This window comes from Microcebus murinus, chromosome 2, assembly GCF_040939455.1.
Source record: "Microcebus murinus isolate Inina chromosome 2, M.murinus_Inina_mat1.0, whole genome shotgun sequence".
Lineage (NCBI taxonomy): Eukaryota > Metazoa > Chordata > Mammalia > Primates > Cheirogaleidae > Microcebus > Microcebus murinus.
This window is the reverse complement of record NC_134105.1, coordinates 60,307,112-60,329,923: the sequence shown is the minus strand read 5'-3', so window position 1 is coordinate 60,329,923 and position 22,812 is coordinate 60,307,112. Positions and strand designations below refer to the sequence as shown.

Sequence of the window (22,812 nt, the reverse complement as noted above, 5' to 3'; positions counted from 1 at the left end):
CATAAATACCTACATCTGAAAAACAGAGAGATCAAAAATCAACAATTTAATGAATTATCTCAACGAACTGAAAAAGGAAGAGCAAAACAATCCCACAGGAACTGGTGACCATTCTTCTAAGCAAAGTATCATAATAATGGAAAAACAAATACTTCAAGTACTCACTATTAAACTGAAACTGATCACTCAACACCCAGGTGCACCTATAGTAGTAAAACTCAACAGAAATCAAGTAGGTGGGAGGAGGCAGGAGGTGACGGGTAAATTCACACCTAATGGGTACAATGCACACTATCTTGGTGATGGGCACATGTATAACTTTGACTCAAACTACACAAAAGCAAATCATGTAACCAAAACGTTTGTACCCCTGTAATATTCTGAAGTTCAAAAGAAAAGAGCTAGGAGTTGAGCAGTTCACCAGGTAAATGAGGGGAGGAGCAGGCATTTGAAAATCCAGAAAGGTATGAAGTATGTATACTGTACACTTTAGAATTCACAGTGATTCAGTATGGCCAAGCACTGAACACTATGGGCACAGGGTGCAATGAGAGATGAGCCTGAGAGGTGGGCAGATACCAGAATCTGTAGACTGAATGGTCTTAAGGACTACACATGGATTGATTCGCAACACAGACTCTAACCTTTTAATGAACTTATCCACTATCTCAAGGAATGCCATTAGCCCTAAAACACTTAGCACTGCCTACGCATAGTGAAAACCTGGCTCATCATGCCCTTATTTCTTTCCAAGGAAGTGGTATCGACTTTGTTCTATAGAAGGCAACTTGGAGCTCAGTAAAGTTAAGTACCTTATCTCAATCTGAACACTATGGGGTGAACATAAGAAAATCAATCTCCCAATTTGCAGTGCCCTAACTTTTCTAAATGTTTCCATGTCCCTTTCATGAATTAGAAGATGAGAAAAAGAAATGACTGGATAAGGAAAGTACAACACATCTCTCAGCTTCAGTGAAGAGGAATTAATGAGATGCAGACTCCAGTTGTTGGCAGATTAGTGATGAAACCCCCAGAAGAGCATTCTAGTAGGTTCAGCTCCCACAAGACACATGAGCCAAGTGCCTCATTTTTCCCTTTAGGGATCCCCACTACCATTAACCTGGGTAAGCTCCATTAAAAACACTGATTTGGTGGAAGATACACTGCCCACACTAATACACTGCCACAGAATTAACTCTGGATGAGGAAAACTGTAAGCACAAGGAAATTTATAACTCTGAGGACTTTAACAAATCTGAGCTGATTAACAGGATGCCATGACTGAAATCCCTGTGTTCCAAGAAACTTCATGAATGCACACTTGAGGGAGAAAAATTCATGAGATATTCTAGGCAGGTCTCTACATAAAAAGAGAGTAATATTAGAAAATACACAATGCACTGAGAAGTAGGGTGATTATTAGCTGGTAATTCTTAAGTTACCATTCTTTTTTGGTAAATTAATGTTTACATTTACATTAACATTTATTAATATTTCCATAAAAGGAATCTTAACACTTTTTCAAACAAAGGCCCACCTGAGACACAGCTCATCAGAGCAAACTCCACCCTGATCAGTTGAAGGTAGTGAGGAAAATGCAGAGATGGAACATTTTCATGCCAGACCCATTACTGGAATGGGAATCTGCAAGTAATTGGTGAAAGGAACAATTAGTCCAGTGAGGAATTGATAACAATCTATCCAGTGTTTAAATAGATAAGTTTCAGAGCACTTAGGAAAGGACAGTTATGGATAAGAAGTAATGCTAATAAAGTAACCTTTCAAAGGAGTAACAAAGGTTCTATTCAATCATTTGTAGAGAGCTGAAGGATTAAGGATGCATTTGGATGGCTGCATATCCAGTGAGTAACTGCAAATAGGAGCACATCTGGATTTAGCCCTCTGGGCATTTGTTTGCCTGATTAATTTCCCATTAAAGATAGTGTAAGCTTCTCCTCATAAGCCACAGAAAACCCTTAGCCCTTTTTCCACTACTTACGAACAAATAATCTTTCTTTAAGACACCAAACTATGTGGTTGTTCATCTCCCTTCAGCAATCAAGTGGTATCACTGTATATGTGAGTGGTATTACCTGACCACTGAGTGACTCAACAGTCAATGGTCATCTTTGCATCCTTACAGGGTCTCATTAAAAAGAAATGTAAATAGTCTCATATCATTATTATGTCTATACTAGATATCATCTTTTGGCACCCAGCATCTATTTTTACTTTCTGCTATGCTCTTCCCTCATCCTGCATAGCAGGGGCTAGAAATCTAACAACTACATTTCCCAAACCTTCTTGCCACTAGGATCTCAGATGCCACTTAGATTCTGCCAATGGAATGCACTCCTGCAAGATTCAAAATGCAGGAGAAGATGGGGTCAGTCTTCCTGTAGCAATGGTGGCTGAAGGGTGGCCTCTGGCAGTTGTGAGATTTTGCAGCATTTTCACTGACTAGATACAAGAGTTTTGATACAGAAAGTCTATGACACTCCTAGCATCTTCCTGCAGTTATCTGACCTTGAATAAGTTCCTTACCTTCTCCATCCTTTGGATTACTCATTTATAAGAAGCGGGATAATAATGATACCTGTTGCATAGGGTTGCTTTGAAGACTAAGTGAATATCTGGCAAGAAGATGTTATCTATTACTGCTGCTACATCTAAACCACTTAGAAGAATGCCTGGCACAGAGAAGTGCTCAATAAGGGTTGGCTACGATAATAATAATTTGAGACCACAGGATATAGCTGGCAAATGAAGAGATTTGATATTAGAAGACAGACAACAGCTATGTGGCACTTAACAAAATATTTAACCTCTCTGTTTTTCATTCATTTAATGTTCTCAATTGAAAATGGAGGCTATAATCAAGGCCACAGGAGTATTTATTAAATGAGATAATGAGTCAACAAACTTTGTGAAGCACACAGAACTATACAAGTGTATATAATTATTAGTTATCATAAAAAGTGCCAAAAGCATTCACAGGAAGAGGCCATATCTGCTAAGTAGAAGAATAGCGCAATCCACCATGGAGGAAATGGCCTTTGCACTCAGTTTTAAGGAATGGGCAGACTTTCTACATGTGGAGGTGGCCTATAGAAGCTTGGCAATTTGAACTAATTCATGAAGGCGAAAAATTGAAGGAACAATATAGAATATATTATTATTTATCTAACATCTTTTTTTCTGGCAGTTACACCATATAAGCTTTGAGAAACAGCTAAGAGAAGGAATCCTAAGCGGACTCCTCTAATTGGCTTTCTGCATAGTTAATTAACACTTGCAGAATAAAATGGTTATGGGGGCAGAATGCATTGAAAAGAGAAGGCTTATGTGCATGATTATGTATGTAATCTACAGAATTTAAGATGCATTCTTCCACGTTAAAGGCCGCCCCCCAAAAATAAAGCCTCCTACTAGCAGGGAAATCTCGAGGTGGCTCAGATGGTGAATATTGTTCTGTGGCCACGATTATTCCTGTGTTTTTGTCAGCATAAGAATTTTTGACACAGGCACCCCACTCTCTGAAGAGATGAATGCCCTCGTGTTAGGCGACTCCATTCCCAACCTCTTAGTAGGCATAATAACTACAGGCTGAGCGTGGGTTATTTAACGAAAAGGAGAATGATAATGATCATGCTGGTTTTGAGAAGCAAATAAGAACATTGACCGCAGACCTATGCACTAAAAAAATAAATAAATGAATTCTAGAGATTATGAGGGCAATTGGAGTCTGTTCATATTCATGTGGCTCCCGTGGATATCAAAGACGAATCTGCCTCTTTGAAGTAGACATTGAAGAAAGAAACACAAGGGCTATTTGGCACATAGCTCAGCACCCAAAACTTGACCTCGTTTTTATCCTCAGTGGATTTCTGAAGAATGATGTCAATTTCCACCTAATTTAAAATCAAGAGCATATATTATATCCCACTAGTTCTTTAATTTGGGAAAGTCACCGTTTTCACTCTGAAAGGCTGTCCTAAACACATCATGTCTGAAAGCTCATATTATTTCAAGAATACAAGGTTAGAGAGCTCAGTGCAGCCAGGGATGAAACACAAGTTATCAACCACACTGCTTTTGAAATGGGGCTTAAGTAACTAATAAAATAGCATGATTTCTTTTGAAAAATGTGGCGAGAGAAATATGAGGTCAATTCATCGGCAAGTTGGCAAAAATGGTCTTGCTGTGGTTGTTATTCCTACCAGTACAATAGAGTGAAAAATAAGGAGAGTTTCACTCTTGTACTCAGTCCAGATGTAGACTGCAACAAAATAATCTGCTTAATAGTAGCCCATACCAGAAAGTAAAAATCTCAACTCCTCTACGTGTCATCCGTGAAGGTCCTCAATTCAACAAAAACCATCAAGATTAAATCAAATATGAAAGTTACAGGCAATTCAATCCCGAGCAAAGGAAGTAGGTCCGGTTTGGAAAATACCATGTCAGCACATTGGATGTTCTTTCTCTGCACTTGATCATATGACTAAAACCTGGGGCTCTGGAGTCAAGTTTAAAACTCAGCCCTGACACTTTGAACATGTGTAATTTTGAGCAAGTTGGAAAACCCATCCTAGCCTCGATTTCCCATATTTAATATGGGATAACAATTTTATATAACCCAAAAAGTATTTGTAAGAAATTTTCAAATTCCAACAATTCATTAAAAGATTTATGCAGTGTGATGGTTAATTTAATGTGTCAACTGGACCAAGCCATGATGCCCAGATAGATATTTCATCAAACATTATTCTGGATACTCTGTGAAGGTGTTTTTTGGATAAGAGTAATATTTAAATCAGTAGGCTTTGAATAAATCAGATTACCCCCCCATAATATGGGTTAGCATGATCCAATTAGTTGAAAGTTTTAATGGAGCAAAGAATGATCTTTCTGCACAAAAGGGAATTCTGCCAGAAGACTGCCTTTGGACTGCAAATCTTCCTGAATCTCCAGCCTGCTCACCTACCCTGACAATCTCATGAGCAAATTCCTCCCTCAAAATCAAGTGTGCTCTTTCTCTCTCTCTCTGTACACACACACACACACATGCATGTATGTGTGCATGTGTATATGTATATATGTATACATATATACACATCCTGTTGGTTCTTTTACTCTGTAGAACCCTAATACATAGATTATGAAAAAAGAGAAATTAATTACAAAGGTGGTTCAAAATAAGTAAGTACCATCTTGATAAGTTTCAAGAGAAAAATCATACAGTCATTCAATAGATGCCAAAAAGTTATTTGATAAAATTCAACACACATAGGTATTATTTTAGAGACACAATTTTAAAAAATATATGAATTCTTTTTTAACATGGTAAAGAAAACTAACTCAGGTCAACTTTATACTAAGTGATCAAGCATTAGAAGCACTGTCTTTAAAAACCTTACACTGTTGTTACTATTGTTTGATAAGCTCTAGTCAATGCAATAAATATGGGCAATGTACATAACCTTAACACTTGTACCCCTATACTATGCTAAAAGAAAAAAACAAAAGAAATGTGGAAAAGATAATTTAAAAACATTGAGAGTGCACACCTACACAATCCAAAGGAAACTTCTAAAAGTTAACCAGAAGAGTTCAGTACAGCAAGCAAATGCAAGAAAAATATATAAAGTTAATAGCATTTCTGCATCCCAAAATAAATAGCAACAAAGATCATTTTTAGAGCTTGTAATCAAGATAAGAAAAATACTTTAAAACCTATTAATAATTGTTTAACAAACATTTATAGAGCTTCTACTAGATGCCACAAGAACTCTGCTTGAAATGTATATTCATGTTCTTTTTTGTCAAATTACTTAATAATTACTTATATAGATAAGATACTCTTAACATAAAATGCAATTATTATAATAGTGTCTGTTTTTATTAAGTTAACATATAATGTAACTCCAACAAATATTATACCAGTATGGTGGATGAAATTATTTTTGGCAATTAGTCACTCTCTCTGTACTCACCTCCAGAGGAGGAATATACTTCCCACTCCATTGATAAGCTCCATTGATGTTGGACTTGGCCATGTAACTTGACCTCAAGATGGGTAAAATGTACTTCTCTGCCCTTTCATTTTGGGCATGGCTTTGGTTGATCAGATATTAGCAGATGTGAGGCTGGCAGAAGCTTTCAAAGTTGGGCTTTCAAAGTTGGGCTTAATTTCTTATGCTTTTGCCTTCATCACAAGGAGAATATGCCCAGGTGGCCCAATGGTTATCAGTGAAGAAACAGACCTGGAATCAACGTGCAGCTTTGAAACTAAGCCCATTTGATCTCAGTCTGTATGGGCTATGCCCCAGCTGACCCATAGAAACATGAACATGAACAAATAATTGTTCAAGTCACTGAGTTTGGGGTGATTTGATACATAGCACTGTTATGCAAATAGTTGTCCTATACAACCGAGATTTTCTTCATGCAACAAAATGGCATTAAAATTCACATAGAGGTGGATATGTTTAAGATTTCTGGAAAAAGATGAGCAAAAAAGTAGTAGGTCTAATCCCATAAGCAATAATAATTTTAAAATAGCATTTATTTTTAAAATGTTGATCAATTAAACAAAATAAAGAGCACAAAAAAAGCGAATATATAGGGTGGGCTTGAAGGCTCATGCCTGTAATCTTACCACTTTTGGAGGCCAAGACAGGAGGATTACTTGAGGCCAGGAGCTGAAGATCAGCCTGGGCAACATAGTGGGATTTTGTTTCTACAAAAAAGTCTAAAATTAGCCAGGCATGGTGGCATATGCCTATAGTCCCAGCTACACAGGAGGCTGAGGCAGGAAGATCACTTGAGCTCAGAAGTTCGAGATTACAGTGAGCTATGATGATGCCACTGAAATCCAGCCTGGGTGACAGAGTGAGACCCTGCCTGTGTCTGTCTGTCTGCCTGTCTCTCTCTCTGTCTCTGTCTCTGTCTCTCTCCATAAATACACACACACACACACACACACACACACACACGGGCTTCTTAAAACAAAGGGAAGAAAGGATTATAGACTACATAGTGTAATGATAAACAGTTACTATAAAAATAGACATAAACCTAAAAATACACCAACCGGAATTACAACTGCATGCATATGTTTTCATATAGACAAAGACTAAATAAAAACCAAATGCATAAGAGGATGTTTAAATGAAAGTACTATTGCAAGGGTTTTGGAAGAAATAACAAAGACCAAAAAAATATAAAATTGGTGCATGGTATTTTCACATACTAAAACTAGTGGCAAAATTACCTATACCGTTTATGCTCAGAGATTATCTAAATGTTCCAGCTAGCATTTGCCCATCTCCAGCTTATATAAGAAATGTGAGAGACCTTTGGTGGGGAAGAAAGTGGTCCAATGAGCTGTGCATTAGTCTCCCTCTTTATCCCCATATTTATCTCCCCTAGCAGAGATATGATTGTTAATATTTTATATAAGTGTTAACTATTGTTACAAGAGATACTGTGTATGGTGGTTAATAGCAGAGACTCTGGAGCCAGGGTTCCAATCTCAGCTTCTCCACTTACAGGTATGTGACCTTGGGTCTCTATTTCCTCATCTGCACAATAAAATAATAATAATATCTACTCCCCAGTGTTATGAGGTTTAAATAAATTAGTCGATGTAAAGTACTTAGAACAGTGTTTGGCACATAGTAAGGACTATGTGTGTTGACTTATTATTATTATTGTTATTACTATTACTGTTATTATGTCATTGTTACCATCTTCTGGGGACATGCTGAAAATACCATCCTGGTGAGCTTCGGGGAAGGGACCTGAAAGATAGCTAAATTTTCTCAATCCAATAAATATTATTAAACCTTATTAGAAAGAAATAGTTGTTGGCAAAACACAATAACATACTGAGCCACCAAAAAGTTATTTACTTTGCTCCTTTTCTTTCTAGGAATTTCATGTTTACATTGGAAAAAAAAGTGGGTTGCATTACATGAAAGAAGCTGCTGTAAGTGTTTAAGAGTAAAGGAGAAGGGTTAATTTATCTCCATAAATGCCTATAACCAAAAGACAAGAAGATCACAAATAGACAATCTAATGAAACGACTCAAAGAGCTGGAAAAAGAAGAACAGACCAACCCCAAACCCAGCAGAAGAAGTGAAATCAACAAGATCAAATCAGAACTAAACGAAATTGAAAACAGGGAAGCTATTCAGGAGATTAATAAAACAAAAAGTTGGTTCTTTGAAAAAATAAACAAAATTGACACACCATTGGCTAAGCTAACGAAAAGCAGAAAAGAGAAAAATCTAATAAGCTCCATCAGGAACAAAAAAGGAGATATCACAACTGATCCCAAAGAGATACAAGATACAATTTATGAATACTACAAAAATCTTTATGCACACAAACTGGAAAATGTGGAGGAAATGGACAAATATCTAGAAACACACAGCCTCCCTAGGCTCAACCAGGAAGAAATAGATTCCCTGAACAGACCAATCTCAACAGCTGAAATAGAAACAGCAATTAAAAATCTCCCTAAAAAGAAAAGTCCCGGTCCAGATGGCTTCACACCTGAATTTTACCACACTTACAAAAAAGAACTAGTATCTATCTCGCAGAAACTATTCCACAACATCGAGAAGAATGGAAACCTCCCCGACACCTTTTATGAAGCGAATATTACTCTGATACCAAAACCAGGAAAGGATGCAACAAAAAAAGAAAACTACAGACCAATATCCCTAATGAATATAGATGCAAAAATTTTCAACAAAATCTTAGCTAACTGAATCCAGACACTTATCAAAAAAATAATCCACCACGACCAAGTGGGCTTCATCCCAGGGATGCAGGGATGGTTCAACATACGTAAATCTATAAATGCAATTCACCACATAAACAGAAGCAAAAACAAAGACCACATGATTCTTTCAATAGATGCAGAAAAAGCTTTTGACAAAATTCAACACCCTTTCATGATATGAACACTTAAGAAAATAGGCATAGAAGGGACATACCTAAAAATGATACAAGCCATATATGACAGACCCATAGCCAACATCATACTGAATGGGGAAAAATTGAAATCATTCCCACTTAGAACTGGAACCAGACACGGCTGCCCACTATCTCCACTTCTGTTCAACATAGTGCTGGAAGTCTTGGCTACAGCAATCAGACAGGAAAATGGAATCAAAGGTATCCAAATAGGGGCAGAAGAGATCAAACTTTCACTGTTTGCTGATGATATGATATTGTATCTAGAAAACCCCAAAGATTCAACCAAGAAACTCCTGGAACTGATCAATGAATTTAGTAAAGTCTCAGGATACAAAATCAATACACAGAAATCAGAGGCATTCATATACGCCAACAACAATCTAATTGAGAACCAAATCAAAGACTCAATTCCCTTCACAATAGCAACAAAGAAATTAAAGTACCTAGGAATATACTTAACCAAGGAGGTAAAAGACCTCTACAGGGAGAACTATGAAACACTGAGGAAGGAAATAGCAGAGGATGTAAACAGATAGAAATCCATACCATGCTCGTGGATCAGCAGACTCAATATCATCAAAATGTCTATACTACCCAAACTGATCTACAGATTCAATGCAATACCTATTAAAATCCCATCAGCATTCTTCACAGATATAGAAAAAATAATTTTACGCTTCGTATGGAACCAAAGAAGACCCCGAATATCAAGAGCAATTCTAGGCAACAAAAACAAAATGGGAGGCATTAATATGTCACATATCAAACTATACTACAAAGCTGTAGTAATTAAATCAATATGGTATTGGCACAAAAATAGGAATATTGACCAGTGGAACAGATGTGAGAATCCTGATATAAAACCATCCTCATATAGCCATCTAATCTTTGACAAAGCAGACAAAAACATACGCTGGGGAAAAGAATCCCTTTTCAATAAGTGGTGCTGGGAAAACTGGATAGCCACCTGTAGAAGGCTAAAACAGGACCGACACCTTTCACCTCTCACAAAAACCAACTCACGCTGGATAACAGACTTAAACCTAAGGTATGAAACTATTAGAACTCTAGAGGAAAAAGTTGGAAACACTCTCCTAGACATCGGCCTGGGCAAAGAGTTTATGAAGAAGTCCCCAAAGGCAATCATAGCAGCAACAAAAATAAATAAATGGGACATGATCAAACTACAATGCTTCTGCACAGCCAAAGAAATAGTCATGAAAGTAAACAGACAACCTACAGAATGGGAGAAAATTTTTGCATCCTATGCATCCGATAAGGGACTGATAACTAGAATATACTTAGAACTCACGAAAATCAGGAAGAAAAAATCAAATAACCCCATTAAAAAGTGGGCAAAGGACCTGAACAGAAACTTTTCTAAAGAAGACAGAAGAATGGCCAACAAACATATGAAAAAATGCTCAACATCTCTAATCATCAGGGAAATGCAAATCAAAACCACAGTGAGATATCACTTAACCCCATTGAGAATGGCCTTTATCAAAAAATCTCCAAACAATAAATGCTGGCATGGTTGTGGAGAGAGAGGAACACTCCTACACTGCTGGTGGGACTGCAAACTAGTTCAACCTCTGTGGAAAGCAATATGGAGATACCTTAAAGCGATACAAGTGAATCTACCATTTGATCCAGCAATCCCATTGCTGGGCATCTACCCAAATGATCCAATGACACTCTACAAAAAAGACACCTGCACTCAAATGTTTATAGCAGCACAATTCATAATTGCAAGGCTGTGGAAACAGCCCAAGTGCCCATCAATCCAAGAATGGATTAATAAAATGTGGTATATGTATACCATGGAGTACTATTCAGCTCTAAGAAACAATGGTGACATAGCACATCTTATATTTTCCTGGTTAGAGCTGGAACCCATACTACTAAGTGAAGTATCCCAAGAATGGAAAAACAAGCACCAGATATATTCTCCAGCAAACTGGTATTAACTGAGTAGCACCTAAGTGGACACATAGGTACTACAGTAATAGGGTATTGGGCAGGTGGGAGGGGGGAGGGGGGCGGGTATATACATACATAATGAGTGAGATGTGCACCATCTGGGGGATGGTCATGATGGAGACTCAGACTTTTGGGGGGAGGGGGGAAATGGGCATTTATTGAAACCTTAAAATCTGTACCCCCATAATATGCCGAAATAAAAAAAAAATAAGAGGAAAAAAAAAAAAGGAGAAGGGTTAAAAAGGTCAGTTTGACAAAGGTTCATGTTACCATTGTGCAGGTGCCTGGCTAAGTACGGTAGCACCCTGACAATGCGTAGGGTCCAGGAGTTACCTTAAGGACTATTAGGTTAGTCTCCAGGATAGTCTTCACACATACCTCCTCTTCTTAGTCACCTCAATATTGCAGAATCCCACGTTCAGTGCTGCCTGTACTATTTACTTAAAAGAAGCCATTTCATTCTTAATTCAAAATCTAGGGTTTTTAAAAAAATTCTCTTTAAATGAATGAGTTAATAAAATGAATACTTCCAATCCAAAATAACCCTTTTGCTTCTTTTTTTCAGGATTAGGCACATGATATTATTTTGAAAAAACTTAAAATGAAATAAAATAAAGATTTTTTTTTAAAAGTTCACTCTGACTTCCACAGGTGTTCTTGGGGGAATCTTTGAAAAATTTGTAGTTCATAAGCAGGACAGGAATTATTTCTATAGTACTCATGTTTTTCCTGCCAAAGTATTTATTGTATTCAATATATTAACAGAAAATTAAAACGATGTATTCACAATGCATTTGCCTTACACATCTCTTTCCTAGGGAGCTGGACTCATACCTTTTGAATTATTTTAATTCACTTCCTTCTGTGGTCTTCCCCATCTCAGTCAACTACAATTCTCACATTTCAGATACACAGGTCAAAAACTTAAAGTCATTTTTCAAAATAAACTTGTTATTTTAGAAGAATTTTTGATTTACTAAAAAATTGAGATGGTAGTATAGAGAGTTATCATATGCCCTACATCCAGTTTCCCCTATTATCAGAATCTTGTATTAGTATGATACATTTATTATAATTAATGAACCAATATTAATAAACTACTATTAACTAAAGGCCATATTTCATTCAGATTTCCTTAGTTTTGACCTAATGTCCTTTTTCTGTTCCAGGGGCCCATCCAGACCAGCACATTACATTAGTTGTCATGTTTCCTCAAGATCCCCTTGGCTGTAGTAGTTTCTCAGACTTGCCTTGTTTTTGATGACCTTAACAGCTTGAGGAGTCAGGTGTTCTGTAGAATGTCCCTCAGTTTTGATTTGTCTGGTGTGTTTTTCTCATGATAAGACAGGGGTTATGGGTTTGGGGGAAGAGGCCTCAGAGGAAAATTGCATTTTCATCACATTATTCCAAGGGTATAGCCTACCAGCACAATTAGTTACTATTGATGTTAATTAACTTGAACCACCTAGCCGAGGTAGCCTTTGTCAGGTTTTCCATTGTAAAGTTACTATTTATTCCTCTTTCCATTATAAGCAACCCACATTTAAGGAATGGGAGAATACTCACTTTTAAAAGTATTCCAAACAATATATTTATTCAGACATTTTAAGTTCTACTTTTTTTATGATAGTAAAAGCTCCAGATTATTTCAAGGATATTATTTTAAAGGTATTTGTTTTCTAGTAATAAATGCAACTCATGTGCATTGTAGGAAAATTAGAAAACATGTTTAAGGAAAATATCACCTAAAATTTGCAACCCAGGCATAGACTACCGCAGTTAATATCCTGAAGTATTATCTACAAACCTTCTTTTCATGTCTACATTTAGAGTTGAACTAATCCTCTAGGTATATTATTCTTCCTTGCTTATTACCATCTAATATTATGAAAAATTTTAAGGCAAAAAGTGTTTTATTCTCTACATTTCCAGACCCTAGCACAGTCCCTGGCATGTACTGGATTCAGCCAATGGGACCCAATGAATTTACACACTTAATGAACTGGCAAATGCTCCCTGAAACCATTTAGAAGCAGTTGCTCACGAAGACAATCTCATGCTCTTCCTTTGCCCACACAGGACAACAAAAGCCACTAGTATGCATCACTGCTTTGGGGCCTTCAAAAATTAATTAAATCAGTAAAATAGTATGTATTCTTTAAGGGCTGAAACTGAAAATGGTAGTCAAAATACTTAACCCAGTGACTGCCATTTAACCTAATCACTGAGGGTTTTTTTTTTTTTTGATTAATTAATTAATTTCTAGGCATTACATTCAATTATTTTTCAAAGCTATTTAATTTTTTTTTTTTTGCTAAAGCCTTGCTTCCCCATGTTTTATATACATTCTTAATCATTTTTATAGTCTGTGTTTGACACAGGCCCACAATCCCTATCCCAAATCATTTGGACCAGGTATGTTTTGGAATTCAGAAATTTTCAGACTTGAAGAAGACAGTAGAGCAAATATACAGTATATTATGAAACACAACAGGATATGGCGAAACAACACACTGTAGTCAAACAGTGATATTTTTTTGGGACTAAGCACAATAAATAGACTGTTTTCTTGTGCCTTCTATAATTCTTAATGTTGTATCCTACATCTGGGTTGTGTGAAAACTGTCTGGAGGAGTTTTCAATGTCTTTCACCCCAGTTTATCATTTGCTGGGAACCAATTTTTGGTCAATTTCTCAGTTTTCAGGATCCCTAGACAATGCAAGTAGTAAAATTCAAACTGTAAGACCACTAGGGTACAGGTCTAGCATCTTGAACTTGATACTGATAAACCCCTAGGAAACCACACCTTCAGCTTTCGTGCTCCCCTCTCCTTACATTCCTTCTTAGCTTCTGGTACCTGAAGATATTCTTCCTTCCTATCAAGGCATTAAGTAATTCTGGGCATTAAATAATGTTTCCAATTTTATCCAGCAATATCCTAGTGTTATAGCATGAGAGTGGTCAGGTTATCTTAGATCACCACATATTGCCAGAGCAGAACTCTTAATTTCCTTTTCCTTTGTTTTTGTTTTTTGAGACAGGGTCTCACTTTATTGCCTGGGCTAGAGAGCAGCGGTGTCATCACAGCTCATGAAAACCTCACACTCTGGGCTCAAGTGATCCTCCTGCCTCAGTCTCCTGAGTAGCTGGAACTAGAAGCGGACGCCACCATGCCCATGGGGTCTTGTTGTTGCTTAGGCTGGTCTTGAACTCCTGGCTTCAAACAATTCCTCCCGCCTCAGCCTCCCAAAGTGCTAGGATTACAGGTGTGAGTCACAGTGCCTAGCCTCCTTTTCCTCTTAAATCAATAATCTACTTATTAAGTACTTGGCAAATGCTTATCAGTCAGATGACTCAGTTAACCAGATATAACATTTCCTAAGCTTGGGGTCAGGGTGATAACATTTGATTTAAAAAAAGCTATACAGTTACTTTTTGAAATAAAATATTCTATAATGAATATTTTTCTTTTGTGAGTAAGGTTTTGTAAGTCTACTCTGAAAAATTAGAAATCACAATTTGATGCCACCTACTTAATGACAAATTATCTTCCAGACATTGAATACAATAGTTTCATTGAAATTATTAGAATATTCACTATGCTTAACAGAAGTGGAATGAATCTCTTTTGTAAGATGGTTACTCAGCTTTCATAATTATAGGCTGAAATATCAATGCCATCTAGGTAATATTGTTCCAGGATTCCTGTAATTTGGTCCATCTTATTCTCTTCCTTGGTGAACCCCAATTTTTAACACTTCTTTAAAGTGGGGTTCATTGATGATTGTTAGCACATTGTCTGGAACAGAATAAGCACTTATTAAATATTTGGTGATTGCCTAATATTCATGGCTAATACTAACTGCCATTTGATGACTGGTTTCTGTGCTAGTCTCTCCACCAGGCTGTCAACTTGAGGAAACTTAAACAAAAACTTTTAACATCAATGCGCTAGTTCTATCATATTTTTCAACCGTCATATCAAGGTAGGTGCACTGTTATGTTTTCCTTTGCTTGTCACAAATGAGGTAATTCAATATTTGAATTTCTAATAGGCTCCTCTCAAATGTGTTAACATGACAGTTGGCAAATGGGCATTTTTCTATCTAAGGTTCTGTAATGAATAAAATTCCCTTATATCTTCCTGGGGAACCAATTACTACATTAAAACTTATGATAATAATGGATCCTTCATCAATAAAAAATGTGATTTGTAAAGTGAAAATCAATCTATTTTGACTGCTGATGCCTCACAGCAATGGGGAAAATTTCATCCGACAATTATAATAAAACTCTATGATTTATCAGTAGAGTAAGACCAGAAATTCAGTAATCAGTTTTGTCCAGGGACATTTTCTGGCTATGTGACCTTGGGAAATTGTGGCCTTTATTTTCCACTCTTAAAGGGATAAGCTAGTTTACTAAGCAATATGTTCCTAAGCAGAAAGAGAGACAGTGTTTACCCCTTGTAGGCACCAAGCTGGCGGGTGGATGTGACTTCTCACGCTCGGCCCACCAGCAGGTTTAAGAGTTGACATCTGGAAAGACAGCTCCTCTCATCCTCCAGGTGGCACTTTGTTTAAAGACGAGTTACAGAACGTTTGGTGGTGGTGGCTGTAAAATAACTGCCATGTATCATGTAGGACTCTTTTGGTTGCAAGTGACAAAAAAACACAGCTCAAACCAGCAAAAGACAAAAAAGAGAGATTTATTGGCTCATATGCCCAAACGATGGCGGAGGAGAGCGGCTGGTTTCCAGAATGACTGGGCTCAGGACCTGGGTCCTCACGTTGACCCCACAACTTGTATCTGCTTCTCTCAGTGTCTGGGGCTCATTCTCTCCAGGGAACACGGCCACTCACATCCAGAGAATTGTGTCGCAAGAGCTCTACCACCAAAGAAATGAGGCTCTTTCCCACCAGCGTTACCCAGAAAAACAAAATAAAATCTTGGAAGGCTTCAAAATGGCTCATCTTTAGCCACATGTCCATCTAGGAATCAATCTCTTGATGGGCCAATCACTAGCCTGACTTTTCGGCTCACCCTGTGGTCAGAAGGAAAGGGCCACCTTCTCTCATAAAGGGGAGGTGGAGGGGCGACAGACACAAGAGGCACTGCATACAGCTACCTGGCTAATTTTATACAGAAGGGCTGTCCAGAAAGTACCAAGTCATTATTAATAGCCACTTGGGTAGAGGGCACTGTGTTCATGTCGGGAGTACACTGAAGTGACATTAATTAGAAGTGACCCCCTATGTAGTTTGCAGGACCCAGGAAAGAGAACTCCAAGACTGGGTAACCAGCTAAGCAAAAATAAGAGCTACAAGATTAGAACTAAAGGTAGTGGTTCCAGAGAAAGGTAAGAGATGGATCCACAAAGCGTGAGGCAATGGTGCTAACTAGCACAGACATAAGGAGTTTACTGTGGCTTTTGGTGCAATATCCTTGGCCTACTGGGAGTAGTAGGGGCTGGAGGAAGCTGCCCAGTGTATACGTGGAACTTTTGACCTTTTCCTCAACTCTACTTTCTCTTGTCCCTCTGTCCCATCCAATTCCTTCTCCAAAGCACATGTCTCATCTCTCCCACAAAAGTTTCTCAGAATTATTACAACAGTAATGTCCGTTCCTTTCATTTGGTGCTCGATTATGGATTGTCTTGAGATATGGCTATTGATTGAGAGTTGCTATTTCATAATCAGACAGAGAAATATAATCATCTCTTCTCCACTTAACAAATGTATGCCCTCATACTTGAAAAAAAACAATAAATTATCATTAAAATGACTAATGTAATATGCACATGTCAAATAAGTAATCTTTATTGTATGTTAATTTAGTTGTTTCCTTTTCTGTAACAACTTAGTAGTCAAAATTTCTTTTTCTTCACGATTACACAAATGGGAATGTTTAGATTCTAATTAACAATTAAATTGATCAATTTTAAACTTTTGGAACATAGATTTGCATATAATTGCTCTCAATATACTTAAGTAAAACCTAAAGCCTATATTCCCAAATATAGAAAATCTATTCACATCAGCTTTAGTTACATGTGTACATTTATTTGAATGGTTGGAGTGTGTGCTTTTATTGCCTAGAAAGTCAGCTTGCTCCTTAATTGTTGTTCTAACCGCAATTTGGGAAATTCTATTGCAACATCAATATGTTATACACATCTTTAATTAGGCTAGTGCGGCCTGTCTGTCACAGCAGCTGATCCTAAATATCCTTGTGTAGTCTACTTGAGGCTTTATAAAGAGGCATACTTTGGCCTCATTAAATTGTTAAGCAAATTAATATGCAGCCCTACACTTGATTCCTGTGTTCTGGAAATCTTATGTTTCTCCACTTAGCAAATCTTTAGGTACCCCATGAAAGAACACTCTTCCCCAAATATTATACCAAAAGTCCTCTGTAACCCTAGCATGATATGGGGCAGATATTATCAAATCTGAGGGAGAAATCTGTCACCCCCATTGATCACCAGAAAGATCTGGCCTTGGCATCCTATTGATCGCCAGAGCCTGATTCTCTTATCCAGCAGTAAATGAGCAATGTCTTCACACCAGATCACACAACAAAAAAGACAACACAATGACTAAGTCCATCATAGGAAACTACAAATTAAACCCAGCCCAAAGTTAATTTTCTTCTCTTTTCCCCAAATCTGTCATTTTATCTCAACAGGAAAAAAACTATAATTTCTTTCAACCATGCCCTGGGGTACCTTAATCCTTTATATCTTCCCTATCTGCTATAGTTAATCATTTTAAATAAATAGTTAAACTTTGTGTTAAGGACAAAATAGGATTCATAGGATTTGGCCAAGCACAGATACGTTTGTTTGGTTTTATTTTTGGAAACACACAAGTAACATATGTTTTTTACCATGGCCAAGGTCAGTTGATAATACAGTATCTCTGTCATAATGTTATAGATGGGGTCTCCATATTCAGTCTTGTTACAGATGGAGGGGGGGGGGTCCATCATTGACACAGTAATGATCTGGCAAAGGAGTATAAGGTCTGTTGCAAAATCTAAATTGCTCCTGGTGCAAACTTCAGTTTGAGGCTACCTTGTGGGTATCGTCACCTCAAACATAAGTGTTCATGAAGAATTTGGGGCTCGGTGGCCAGTGCAGACATTCAGAATTTCAGCACTTGGTCTGTTACTTGGTACTCTTTTTGCTTTGCTGCTTCTCAACATTTCCCCTCCCCCAAAGGAAAGAACCAAAGCTTGTCCTGGTTGAGACTGGAAGTGGGCACTGGGTGCAGAGTGGGACCAGTCACTTATTATAAGAACAGTGGGAGGGGTATTTTAGTCCTTTCAGTTAACTCCTCTACAATCACCACCACAGTTTCCACAACATATTTCTTTTCATGGTTCTGGACCAAGGAAAAAAAACACTCAAACAATTAGAATTAGAAGCAAACCCACAGGCTTATCTTTCCTGTATCCCTTTTACTTTTACTTTTTGTATTTCCCTTGGGAACAGATTATTCAAAAAACAGATGAATTGATAAAATGAAGCAGAGTTTGAACTGGGTATAATTTACTATATGTGAGGCCTTCAGGACAGGCTGTCATAGAGTCACAAGACTGCATATATTTCTAGTTGTGCTGGTCCAAAGGGATCAGAACTCATCCATTTTTTAAAGAGGACTAAAGAATCAGATTGTGCTCCTACGCAGTCCTACTCCCCACATTCTCCACTAGATAATCTTTGACCTAATTCTGCTGCTTCCCACCTCACCTTACTTTAGACAGGAGTGAAGAGACATTCTTTGTTATAAACATTTGAGCTCATAATATCTGTGTCTAGTTACAGTAATGTGTGGCCCAGCTGGAGCTCTGGCCAATAAAACTATCATTGACAATGATCACATTCGCAGATGCTCTAGGTCTGGTAACCATTGCTGGCATGGCTGCATGTCTAAAAATAAATCTAGGAAGTTTAGTGGTTTCCAGAAAGCATATGCATTTTAGGGGAAAGAACTTCTGAGAAAACCTTGAGGACCAAGATCTTGAAGTAAGTAGATCAGCTTGGTGATCACCTGACTCAGTCCAGCCAAGGCTATTAGAACGCAATGAACATGGACAGAGCAGTGTGCGGCTACCTGCAAAATATGGTTTGAGGGTCACTATTTAAGCTATTTGTCCCATAACATTGAATCCATGACCTATCCTTTTAGCTACATTACTTTGGCTCTTAAAGGCTTTATCTTCCTGTCTCTTATCCAATGCCACCATCTCTGGAAGGACTGCTCCTGAGACCATTATTGGTAAAGACCAATGCACAAACATTTAAGAGTAAGAGTCAGCACAGACATGGGGCTTGGGGTCTGACTGCCAGAATGAAGGATGAAATCAATGAGGAAGGTGGTAGAAAGTCACCATGGTTTCCTTCCACCTTAGTCCAGAACTATTTGAGTTTGAGAGAAAATCCTCCATTCTCTTTGAGTCTTTTTATGCTATTTATCAACTTCCATGCAAAAATGTCTGCTCTATACTTATGTTCATGTTACAGTATGGAGCCTCTCCTTCTATCATGCATAAATCAGAACTAGAGGAATAAGTTACCTATATGTCTGTTAATTTTCATGTAAAATGAAATTGCCTACTTCAAATATTTCTAGTTTGTTTTAGATAGCTAATGTCCCATTGCTTCCTTTTAGTTATTTCCTGCTGTTAAATTGGGTGAAATGCTTTGTGTGATTCCCCACCCACAGTAAGTGGTAAATAAATATCCTTCCTGGGCTCAGCGTAATTATTAAAATGAAATAGACACAGAGGAAAGTCCAAAAACATAAATGTATACTTAACAAATAATGTGACTGTGAACACATGTGTAACCTCCAATGGGATCAAGAAAAAGCATATCGCTGAATTCCCAGAAACACATTCTGATTACACACTGCACACTCTTCTTAGAGGTAATGGCTATTCCCACTTCTAAAATGATAATTTCTTTCCTTTTTTTGTTCTTTTTCGTTTTACTCCCAAAATACATCCCTATGCAAGGTCATTTAGTTTTACCCCTTGCTATGATCTATAAATGGAATCACACTGTGTATGTTCTTATATCCTACACGTTGTCACAGATAGCTAGTTTCTTCATTATCATTTCTGTATAGTATTCCCGTCTATGTAGCACAGTCTTGATCTATTCACCTAGTCACCAATAACTGGGTATATTCCAACTTCTGACTGATAGGAACAATGTTGCCACATGTGCTGTCCATGCCATCTGGTGCATGAGTTCATAGGCATCTCCAGTGTAGATATCAATGACTAGAAATGCTAAGGCAAACAGTGTGCAGATCTTTGACTTTACTAGATAAAACAGTGAAGCTGTTTTTTTCCAAAGTGATTATTACAATTTATACTCCCATTACTGGTATATAAGAGTTTCTGTTATTCCACATCCTCACCAACACTTGGTATTGTCAGATAATTTTTTGCCAATCTGGTATTTAGTATATGGTAATACTAAATGTTAGTATTTACCATATTTACATATTTAGTATATGGTAACACTACTACTTGTGCTTTTAAATATTTTTTCATTGCAGCTTTAATTCATAAAACCCTGATTACTAATGAGATTGAAAGCCCCTTCACGCATTTATTGCCCTGAGTCCAGAATCTTTAAAATTTAAATATAAAGTCTGGGACTCTGGACTATATTTTGGTGTCAGTCATACTGAATACTTCATGGCATACTGGTAAGTACAGAGAAAGCAAAAGAATTGCATTCATTGAACAGCAGTTTGAAGCTGGGCACCTCATGCACTTTTTCCTATTTAACCCTCATAATAATTTTGCCAGGTTGGTGGTGTTGTCCTTATTTTGCAAATAAGGAAACTGAGACTCAGAGGTTAAGAAATATACCCAAAAGTAAATATACTGCTTTTTAAAGTCAGTGTCAGAACTGAAACTCAAACCATGCCTGTGTACCTCCAAAGCCTAAATCATTTTCCAGTAAGAATGTTTTCTCCCAAAACATAACCTCTGCAAGAGCAAAATAAAACTCAATATCCTTTGGTAAAGTCATTTTATTAAAAACTGTATCAAAAGAATTTCAAAGGTGGCCTGATTAATATGACTAATTAAATAACTGCATCCCTAGGTCAGTTTTGCCTTTTAGGCTCCAAAATCTGATTCATTAATATTTAAACAAATGAAAGGGTCTTTGATATCTGGTAGGATTTCCCTTATGAGAGTAATTTGTGAGACACTTTAGTCACATGTTTCATTTTCAGCCTGTGACAGGCACTTGTGAAATGATTAACACTCTACAATAGAGTTATAGACTATTAAATGACAGCCAGAAATAAAAGAAAAGAAGACAGTGAGATAAACTCTTCTCTAAGATATATATTTTTATATAGGTAATCAATTTATTAGAATACTTGACAAATTCAAGCAATAGATACTTCTAAAACATTAATTTAAAACCAATTAAAGGATAGACATCAAACAAGGCTCCTAAGAATTTACATTTTATTAATCGTGCTTTTTTTTCAACTATAAAAGGCTAATAAAAAGCCTGTAAATCCTGAAGATACAGAAACAATTTTCAAAGAGTCAAATTAACCATAAGCAATAACTCTCATGATATTGCCTAGAAAAGGGAATGGACAAAAAAGCCAGCTTTTAACATCCCTCCCAGAATGCTAAGAATAACTCTCAGGACAGGAGTAGCATTTTGTGCATGAGTCTCCTCTCTTGTGTCTTTATAAAATGATCTTTCAATAAGACCTGATCCAAAACCCTCTCCAGATATGTAGACACACTACTAGACTGTATCTTTGTCACCAACAGCTTCAGACAAGCTTCAAACTTGGATTTTGCATCTCTGAATATTAACCTCACATTCATCCCACTCCATGAAAAACGAATAGAGAAAACAACTGTATTAACCAGTTCTATATACTTCACATATTTTGTGAAGTTCGTTATTTTTTATTTTGCTTTATAAATCAAATGCTTTCCTGCAAACGTGCCAGCATACTGTGCACTTTCTAGCTGTCAATATACCTCCATCCTCTCCTGTACTACCAATTGGCTATCAAGATTTAAAAGTTCAGTGATTATAGGATTTAAATGATTTTAACCCCTTTAAATTTGAAAACTCTTTAAATCCCATTATCTCTGCAGCCACTGCGAATTTTAAAATCAGCTTGGCCTTTTCTAGCTCCAGGTCTAAGGATTACAGAGTTTTAAAGAGTATAAGTGCTTTTCTGAAGTTCTATAAAGAGTTCTCCCCAACCAGTTGACCTACGGGAAATAAAAGCCAGCTACTTCTCCAGCTGGCAACTGCTGATCAGAGTTTCTAAATGGAAGGATATGTATGTTATGCCACAAACCACCAGGACAACAGGTAACTGCTCCCTTGACTCCATATGAAGCCAGTGAATCAGAAGATTTGATGTAGGAAGGCTGGCAGATTTTGGACATTTGTCAGTAAATGTTTAAGAATGAGAAAACGGAAGTTGTTTGCAGGGACCCAGAGAAGCTCTCCAGGGCAGAGAGAGTAAGTTCAGTGAGTTGGAAACCATCTTGTTCCTAAAGAAAAGCTGTTACCATGGATACCCTCAGAATCCTAGGTAACCTTCTGAGGTCTTACCTCTTGTGTCCTCACATTTATGTATCCATAGTGAGTTCGAATGGGCCGCCTGTAGGTGTAAGGGAATGGTATCCATTTTGTACCAGGTTGTCCAAAGCAGTTTAGCAGCAATGGGAAATTTACTTCATTTACAAGGCGCACAATCAGCAAGAAGAGGAACGCTGCTATGAAGCTCACCGCAATCACAGACTTTCTCTATAAAACATTCAA

At 37.3% G+C, this 22,812-nt stretch overlaps 1 protein-coding gene across 1 annotated transcript in view; it reads right to left on the bottom strand.

The window, feature by feature from the left end:
• ST6GALNAC3 (ST6 N-acetylgalactosaminide alpha-2,6-sialyltransferase 3) overlaps nt 1-22,812 on the bottom strand; it is a 522,365-nt gene that overhangs the window by 276,899 nt on the left and 222,654 nt on the right. The window contains exon 2 of the mRNA XM_012787920.2: nt 22,603-22,797. Within this exon, the coding sequence (XP_012643374.1) occupies nt 22,603-22,797 (195 nt within the window). The remainder of the gene's footprint in view (nt 1-22,602; nt 22,798-22,812) is intronic.